Source organism: Fragaria vesca, linkage group LG6 (assembly GCF_000184155.1).
Source record: "Fragaria vesca subsp. vesca linkage group LG6, FraVesHawaii_1.0, whole genome shotgun sequence".
In the NCBI taxonomy this organism is placed as follows: domain Eukaryota; kingdom Viridiplantae; phylum Streptophyta; class Magnoliopsida; order Rosales; family Rosaceae; genus Fragaria; species Fragaria vesca.
Window position 1 is genome coordinate 7,839,133 of NC_020496.1, and position 9,301 is coordinate 7,848,433.

Consider the following 9,301-nt stretch of genomic DNA (forward strand, 5'->3'; position numbering starts at 1 on the left):
AAAAGGGTCATGTACATATACTTATTACGATTTCTTAAACGGAAAAAATTGTTATCACCTTCTTGAAAAGATTGATGCGTCGGAGTAACATCAAAAGATAAATTTGTACATAACAATGGATAAAATTAAAATACAATCAAATAAGAGAATATAGTATTAGAAAAATTTGCCGACAAAGAATAGAGTACTATCAACAAATTAAAAAGACAACTCTTAGAGCATAAACACGAGGTTCGCTCTATTCCTCTCCTACCAAAAACAACACATAAATAGCCATTTGTCTATGTAAGAGACTCATCTTGTACTAAATTGCAACAGTGCTATACCAATAGAATCACAATAGCAATAGAAACGACATAATATTCGTGAAAATTTGTTATTAACCTTTTTGTTACCATGAATGTTTATCTACAGTCTGCCGCCATAGCTAAATCAATCATCAAAACCGTGTAAAAGCTTGACACGTGACATTAAAGTAGAAATACACTCATACGTGCATGCATTAATAACTAAGTTAAAATTCAGTTTTTTTTATTGAGGGAACAAAAATATAAAAATATAAAAGATAGCTTTAAATATTTCTTCTTTTGGCCAATGCTATAAATTCAATTAAATTTACCAAAACTCAATCATATTCGTGCTTAAATTGGTGGACCATTTAGGGTTAGGGCGCCAGCATATTCACGAGGAGGGGAGTGGAATGTGGCAAAAGTCGAATTATCCTTATGATATAGCTAGCAAATTGCTATATATATATATATATATTTAGGTATTCTTGACAATAATCAACTATCTTCTTTCTCACTCTGGTACCATTGGAAATAAATGATCTTGTTTAATAATTAATAATGAACTTAGTAAGTGTTGCTGTTAAAGTTGGTCAGAATTCGTTTAAAGGCATATGACATATATCTTATACTTGATCAAATACGAAACCCCAACTTATATGTAAACCAAAGCTTTATTAATGAGGGAGGAGGCCGGCGCCTATAAACTAAAAAAGTTGGCTAATTGAATGTTATTGCTGGTGTTGGCATCGACTTCCAACTACTCGCAACAGCTGCCCTTTTGGGTTTTCGCCAAAAAAGTATGTCTCTAGCTCACAATTTATCCCTGTGTAGTCTAAAAATAATGTTACATACATTTGTATATATATTCGTTATCGGTTTTAATCTAAAGAGAATGAAATTCACGATCTAATTTGTAATCCTTATTGCTCATTTCCTTCCGTTGTTTGACAATCTTATCAAAAGACAAAACTTAAGAAAGTTACTAAAGAAAATTTAGGTAACTAAAAAAGGAAATGAATATCAATGACAAACAACCCTCCTCTTGTTCTCATGTTCTCTGGAAGGCTAATTTTGTAGCCAGTACTTTGATATTGCTGGTCATAATATATGCGGTCTCTCAGGTAAAAAAGTTAAAAATGGGAAGTGCGGTTTATAAAATGTGAATGTGAGTCTCACTTCCCTTGATCTAATTTGTTCATGTCAAATTCTCACTTACTTTTGTTTTGAACTAATGTGTGCCAAACAATATGAATAATGAAAGCTGCCGAATCTCTACAAAGTAGCTCAAAAGTGCGTTTATTTAAGAGGTAATTAAACAAAACTAACAAAACAACTAATATATTTCTTTGTTCACTAAATGGCTCAAAACATGGATGATTCATGCTTTTGGGTGTATAGGAGATTTAGTTAGAACATATTATAAATCATATTATATCAAAATTAGGTGAATTAGGATTGCGCCTAGATTAACCATATAAGTCAATATGCTAGTTTTTTTCCCAACCAAACAATAATATTTTAAATGCATTAGAAACTTACAACTAGGAACAACATGCCCATCTTTCCCCCTCCTTTTAAAACCCCCCATCTCCTGCCCTCTTTTCATAACATAAAAGCCTTGCTTACTATCCACAGCTCTCATCCCCACACAAGTTCTGTGACAAAACATTCAACCACACCTATTTATCTCTCTTCTCTCTCTTTCTCTGGTCTCTCCGGTGGCCATGGGGGCGCGGTGTCGTTTCCAGCCAATTTCGAGATGCAGCACCGAGGGACGATCAAACCAGACGGTGGCTGCAGACCTCGACGGCACTCTCCTCGTGTCCCGAAGCGCTTTCCCTTATTTCATGCTCGTTGCTCTTGAAGCCGGTAGTCTTCTGAGGGCACTAGTACTGCTAGTATCCGTACCCTTCGTATATTTCATCTACTTGTTCATATCGGAATCCGTAGCGATCAACACGTTCATCTTCATTTCCTTCGCCGGTCTGAAGCTCAGGGACATTGAGATGGTTGCGAGGTCCGTCTTGCCCAAGTTTTACGCAGAAGACGTTCACCCCCAGACTTGGAAAGTGTTCAACTCGTTCGGCAAGCGCTACATCATCACGGCGAATCCCAGAGTTCTTGTCGAGCCTTTTGTCAAGAACTTTCTTGGTGCTGATAAGGTTCTGGGGACAGAGTTGGAAGTGACCAAGTCCGGTAGGGCCACCGGGTTTGTTCAAAAACCAGGTGTTCTGGTCGGAGAACACAAAAGAGAAGCCATTGTCAGAGAATTTGGCGCTGACTTACCGGATTTGGGTCTCGGAGATAGAGAAACTGACCATGATTTCATGTCCATTTGCAAGGTAAGATGCTAGTTTTCATTCATGATTCCCCCACTGGTAATTCTTACCTGATTTGTTTGTCATAATAATGAGCCGGCATTTGGTAGAAACATATATCCATTTCTGAATTTGGAAAAACAAAAACAAATGAACACCGTCCGAACCTAGTAATAAAATCGGTAAATATATAAAACTTTTATATTTTTATTTTTGATTAGTTCTTTCTTTCTGGATATTAAGCATTCAAGTTCGAACACTGCTAGCTGTTTATGTCCAATTTGAAACAAAAGTAAATGCCATTCGTCTAGGTTTATACGAGTTTGGTGAGCGCCTTAATGCCAACAATATGGTCGGCTATGTTACATGTTATATCTTACCCTCTACTTGATGCATTTTGAAATTTTACAATGCCATTCTACTCAACTTTCTTATATATCACCTCCAAAGATTTTGAGATCTACAAGTTCTTGGTTAGTAGAGTACACAAAGAACATTTATGTCACATTTGTGTGACAACTGGCACCCATACGATCTTCATGTTCAACCCACTCCCTCTACTTAATCAATTTTCTCATATTTTTGTACATTAGGGTAGAAATATCAAATATGAGATAGTAATTTACGCTTGATATACCATTTCCTCATTCACCTTTCAAGCTTGTGACTTGTACAAGCTTACCACAATCTAGATTGTTCTCCTATTATGCATGTCTTCGTGGTCTGGTACATAAGCTACTGATAAGTGGAAAAAAAAAAAAAAAAAAACTACACACTTCTGTGTCAAACAAAATTCTGTTAGGTAGCTTGAGTTTGGGAGCTTCTTTCTTTATCAAAATAGTATTATTAGGTTGAAACACAATTGTGATGCATTTCTATATAAAGCAAGGGTTGATAAGAATAACCAAACGATTGTTACAATATTGTTTCCCTTGTTTAACATAATGTAAGAGGTTTTGTTGGTCAATATATTGTGAGAGTTTATTGACAAAATTCAACTATTTTGACACATTTGATTTGTTTACTTTGCAGGAAGGGTACATGGTTCCAAGGACAAAATGTGAGCCCTTACCAAGAAACAAGCTCTTGAGCCCGGTTATATTTCATGAAGGTCGTTTGGTACAAACACCTACTCCTTTGGTTGTCCTCTTGACCTTTCTATGGATGCCGATAGGTATAATCCTATCCATTTTACGAGTCTACACCAACATTGTATTGCCTGAGAGAATTGCTAGATACAACTATAAGCTTCTGGGGATTAAACTAACCGTTAAGGGCATTCCTCCGCCACCGCCTAAAAAGGGCCACCCTGGAGTTCTATTTATCTGCAACCACCGAACAGTTTTAGACCCTGTTGTCACAGCAGTGGCATTAGGAAGAAAAATTAGTTGTGTGACATACAGCATTAGCAAATTTTCCGAACTGATCTCTCCGATCAAGGCGGTGGCGCTGACGAGGGAACGAGAGAAAGACGCAGCGAACATTAAGGCTTTGCTTGAGGAAGGTGACCTGGTGATTTGCCCAGAAGGGACTACTTGCAGAGAGCCATTTTTGTTGAGGTTCAGTGCACTGTTTGCTGAGCTTACTGATAGGATTGTTCCGATTGCCATTAACACCAAGCAAAGTGTGTATTACGGAACAACGGTTCGCGGACACAAATGGTTGGATCCTTATTTTGTGTTCATGAATCCAATGCCAACTTATGAGATCACGTTTTTGAATCAACTACCGATGGAACTCACTTGCAAAGGTGGGAAATCTCCGTTTGAAGTGGCGAATTACATTCAGAGGGTGTTGGCCGGAACTTTAGGGTTTGAGTGCACAAACTTGACTAGGAAGGATAAGTACTCAGCGATTGCTGGAACAGATGGTAGGGTTACTTCACCAAAGAAGGAAAAGGAACAGGAGAAAGCCTAGCTAGCAAAGGAGAGCTTTGAGTTTTACCCGATGATGATACTGATCATCAAAATTAATCTGTCTATTGTTTTCCAATATCTTCTAAACTTTTCTCATAATAATGAAACTGATCGATTATTACAATTATTATAAAAGAATAGTACTAATGTACATTAGCTTTCATCAGTATTGCCATTTTGTCTGTTGCACCCATCTATTTCGGGCTTGCGGCCGACTTCACTTTCCAATTGTATTCAACATGAATGACAAATAGACGAGACATTTGTATTTGTAAATTACATGATATATACTGTTCAGTCAGTTTCGAACTATATCTCACATTGTTGCCTGAGATCTAGCTATCTATGTTAAAATTCTAGAATTCTAACTGTATAATTGTTTAATATAATGCAGTCATGCACCCTTGTGAAGCGTGATTGTGAGATTCTCCAAATTAATCCCATTGGTTTTCTGTTCTTCTTGTGGTGGGTCGATTGGGTGGCCAAGCCAGTGCCTATGTTGGGTGACTGGTATGAATACGACATTGAAGGGATTAATGTTGTCTCATCAGTTAAGGTCCAAGCTCAAAAGAAAAAGACAAATGATTATAACTACCTACCTAAGATTATTCCTGACATCTTTCGGTAAAGATCGATATCACAAATCACGTACTCCGGCAATATTGTGTACAATAATTTGGGGATTCTCTGTACATGCATACATCTGTAATCTTATATGATTAGATGGGGATTCAGAATTAGGGCTCGGCATAGAGCCCGTTGAAGAAAGAAAAAAAACCGGCAAATCGACCTGTTGAAGAAAGAAAAAAAAAAACCGGCAAATCGACCCGATATGACGGTCAAGTTTTTTTTCGGGCTCGTTATAGGAAAAGTGAAGTTTGGGCCGGTCCTACTACTAGTCGGGCCGAGCTCAGTCTTAATATTATTTGTTTTTTACGGCCTGAAAGCCCGACATATATTTCTTACTTTTCCAAATAACCTCATATCCACTTTTTTTTTTCTTACTGAAGCACTCAGTTAAGTCAATTTCCTTTCTAATTCCCAAAGTTTCAAACCTAAACGCTCAGCCCTTGTCTTTCATCGAAGAAAAAAAAGCACAGCCTCCGTCGTGCCCAAAATCCCAATTCATCTTCATCTTCTTCAATCGCCCCAAACCCTCCGTTATGCTCGAAATCCCAACTCATCTTCATCTTCTTCAATCTGAGAAAAAAACCTAATTCTCAATCCAACCCTAAACCCTCAATCCATGTTGACCCAATTCGCAATCGCCCTTCATAATCCTACCTAGAGTCCCAGAACCACAAAATCCAACCTTTCCATAGGCACAATCAAGGTCCGCATCAACACCAAAACCCTTGCCGCCGCCTACCCTAATGCTAACCACCGTTCGAGACACAGTTTGACGCAATCCCATTGATCAAATCCTAAAATTGGAATTCGTCGACCATTGTCAACCATAATCGATAGGTGAGTCGTCTTCTTCATATCTTATGGTATCTTCTCTCTGAGTTTGAACTTTGAATTGGGCTGAAACTGAAATAGAAGATTGAAAGAGTCGTTTTTGATTGATAGTGTCATAGTGTGAGCTTCAGTTTTCATATCGCATTATGAAGGGCCGAAGGACCGGCCGATTTTTGTTCTGTCTGGGAAATTTTCAAATGGAAGCTCGGCCCGGTTTCTGTACCGTTGGTCCGGTCCCAGTCCTGCCAAATCTGTGGCCGGTCTCGGCCTGCGCCCATCCCTATTTAGAATCAACTAAGCAGAATTTGTAATCTTGTGTATGTATATCTCCTACTGTTTGTTTGGTCGTCCCAAAAATCTCATATATCATTGATTTTGATTTTGGGTTTGTAAAACAATGATAATGAACATAGTCATGAATGACGCATGCAATACACCCCTGACAATCACACACAAGACAATTAGTTCAATCCTAGAATTTAATTGGTTAATCTTGATGAAGATGTCAATATGTCTAGATATATATGACATAATCATCTCTACAAAGTTTCAGCTCATTTGATGATCATTAAAGTGTTGAAACTACAATAAATCAATAAACGACCGAAATATGTCAAACTGAAACCGTTCGTATAAATCACAATTAAGAAAACTCAAACGATCATCAAATTGGATAAAACTTTGTAGAGATGATATTGTCATATATATCTAAATATTGACTGACTTTGATAAAAATGTTAGTGAAAAGCGAGCTACAAAAAAAACCTTCACACTTTTAATTAGTTTCGTTCTGGATAGAAATTGATATAAACCAAAAGACCAAATATATAGATCTATCAACTCAACCAACAGTTAGTTATATTGATGGTACATGAACATGCCCTAAGTCCCCCAACCAAAGTCTATACTGTTTGTTGGAGGGTCACCCAATTAATCTCGTTAGCTAGGCTGTGAAATTATGGGGATTTTGGATGTGGTCCTTGTCATGAGTCATAGCCATAGATGTGACATGACCATCGATCATGTATATAAGCTAGGGACCAATATATAACTATTAGGTTGAAATACTGATGTATGACAGAATGAGCAAAACTCTATATTTAACCAGTTAGATCGATTTTGTCCCTTGAACTTAATTATACGTTTGTATTATCTCTATATGCAAGGCTTCGGTATTGACTGGTTGTATGACAGCACAGCTTCTGTTAACTCCACAATAGGAGTGCATATATGATTTGGTTCTGGACTGTTGCTGGGACCTTTCCACCACATATCACACTGCTAGTCTTAAATTTCACATGCATATACATGTTCAAGGTTAGGCCAGCCTCTCTGTTTGGTCACAGCTTGAACACTCATCGATCTTCCGAATAGATCAGATCGACACTGGGATAGTCGATCATAGACCCGGCTTCCTTAATTAGTTGATCGATCGACTTTGCTACTCCTATTTAATCCCATGCTTTAGTGTCCTTGTGTTCAGTGTGCTGTAATCTCAACTCAAATGAACTGGTCGATCGATCAAGAAGTCTTACCTTTACACCCACACTTAGCCCCATCTGTCTCGAGCTCTTTGAGGTGTTGATGAGAATGTTGAATGAGAACGACTGAGCTCGATCACTTGGCTTGTGAAGAAACATACTAATTAAACAAACATGCAAGGTCGGCTAAGTTAGATGCATTTACATTGTAGGATATATACTACAATAAACAGCTGCCAATGAGGCAGTGACCGATCAAGCTAGCTGCATCGTAGTTTCTGAACTATAACGTACATAATGGACCGAATGGGGACCTCGATCGATCACCAGTCGTATTTAAAGAGAATGTACGTGATAAAATTTATGAGCTAGGGGCCGGCATTGCATTCCAGACTACACAGTGTAGCTCATCATGACGATCCAGGAGGAGCAGCTGCAGCAGATCGAAGAAGATGAACCAGTAGTGGCAGTGCGTGAGTTACGGGTCGATATCGAATTATCGATCATCAGTCGCCGGTAAAGTTTATATGTGCTAAGCAATAAGCATGTGTCGCTACCAGTCCCGACTTTGTTCTGAATGGAACCCTTTATAAATCATAAGCAAATACGTACCGTGTTTGTTAGGGTTTCAGCTGGACGGACTTTTAGGTGGCGACTTATGTTTGTGCATTATTTTTCACGTAACAGTTCTATTGAGATGGTCGATTGATGGCATTCGTCAAAAACCTGCAAAGAAGTAACTATGTAGGTCATGAAGCTTATCAATGCCCAATTAATCTTTGACATCCCGTACGTGTATATATGATGGAGCATTTGAATGGTCTCTCACGTACCTCTTTACAATGCCATAAATAATGGCCCCAAGTAGTCTCAGTTTTCTTAATTGGCTTCTCCCAAAAGGGCAATCGATATATGACAGGAGTAACAAGACAATGGAGGATTGAAGATTTACGGCACTCGTGGAACCAAGAAATTAGAAGAAGCTTAAGCTCAGAATCTTATCGAGACCTTCTACCCTAATATGTACTAAAATTAGACAACGAGAAAATGTTTTACCACTTCAAATTAGTTCGAACTATAGTTTTGATTGGCTTGTATTATTCGCGACTAATGTTTACTTTTACAATGATTTATATTACTAGCTAGATGTATTATCGTCAGATGTTAATTGGCTCGATTCTCGAATATTCACAAACTTGATTACGAAAAGGGGATGAGTTTAGGAATCTGCCAATCAGAATCGATACCGATTCATTTTTTTTCTCATTCTAATTGTCTTTGATTCATGATTATTTTTCATTTTAAATAAGTAAACGTACTAATAAATTAGATTTTTATTGGGCTGTATAGAAATTAGAAAACAAGAAGCTAGGTTGGTCAATGTGAGGTATGAATAGCTTATTGGTGAGGAACCCGCTCCAATGTGAGTGAGGTATGAATAGCTTTTTGGTGAGGAACCCACTTTGCCCGGGCGGTGCTAGGAGTTGGGCCTTATACTTTTCTACACGGGCCTGAGAACCCATACAACGACAATATTGTCGGTTTTGGGCTTAGACCATTCTATACAGTGGATTCTTTTAGGTTGTTGGCCCAAAAAAGGCGCGCTTTGTGATTGTCATCTCTGGCTCTTAAATGACCAAAAAGGGCTTTCTGCTGATTTTGGTTTGCTCACAACTAGTCAACTACTGAACAGTATTGTGAGATATTTTCAGGGTGAAACTCCGAGGGCATTATTGGAAAGACAACCATAAAGCTTTCCTCAGTTATCACACTGCTTACTAGTGCCGGTGAGTTGAAGACCGTTCCAACCAAATCTTCAACTTTCACGGCCGCTA

The 9,301-nt window shown here is 38.2% G+C and overlaps 1 protein-coding gene across 1 annotated transcript; it reads left to right on the plus strand.

Annotated features, from left to right (window-relative positions):
- Window positions 1–1,912: 1,912 nt before the first annotated feature.
- On the plus strand, window positions 1,913–4,960 carry LOC101290876 (glycerol-3-phosphate 2-O-acyltransferase 6-like). Its single transcript, XM_004302608.1, has 2 exons — window positions 1,913–2,632; window positions 3,641–4,960. The coding sequence occupies exons 1-2, from the start codon at window positions 2,015–2,017 to the stop codon at window positions 4,523–4,525; spliced, it is 1,503 nt and encodes a 500-aa protein (XP_004302656.1). The 5' UTR covers window positions 1,913–2,014; the 3' UTR covers window positions 4,526–4,960.
- The last annotated feature ends 4,341 nt before the right edge of the window (window positions 4,961–9,301 follow it).

Bases quoted from the DNA above. Each gene is read 5' to 3' on its own strand.
- LOC101290876 (XM_004302608.1), top strand. From the start codon at position 2,015: ATGGGGGCGCGGTGTCGTTTCCAGCCAATTTCGAGATGCAGCACCGAG. The intron at 2,633-3,640 runs GTAAGATGCTAG...TTTACTTTGCAG, and splicing joins ATTTCATGTCCATTTGCAAG to GAAGGGTACATGGTTCCAAG.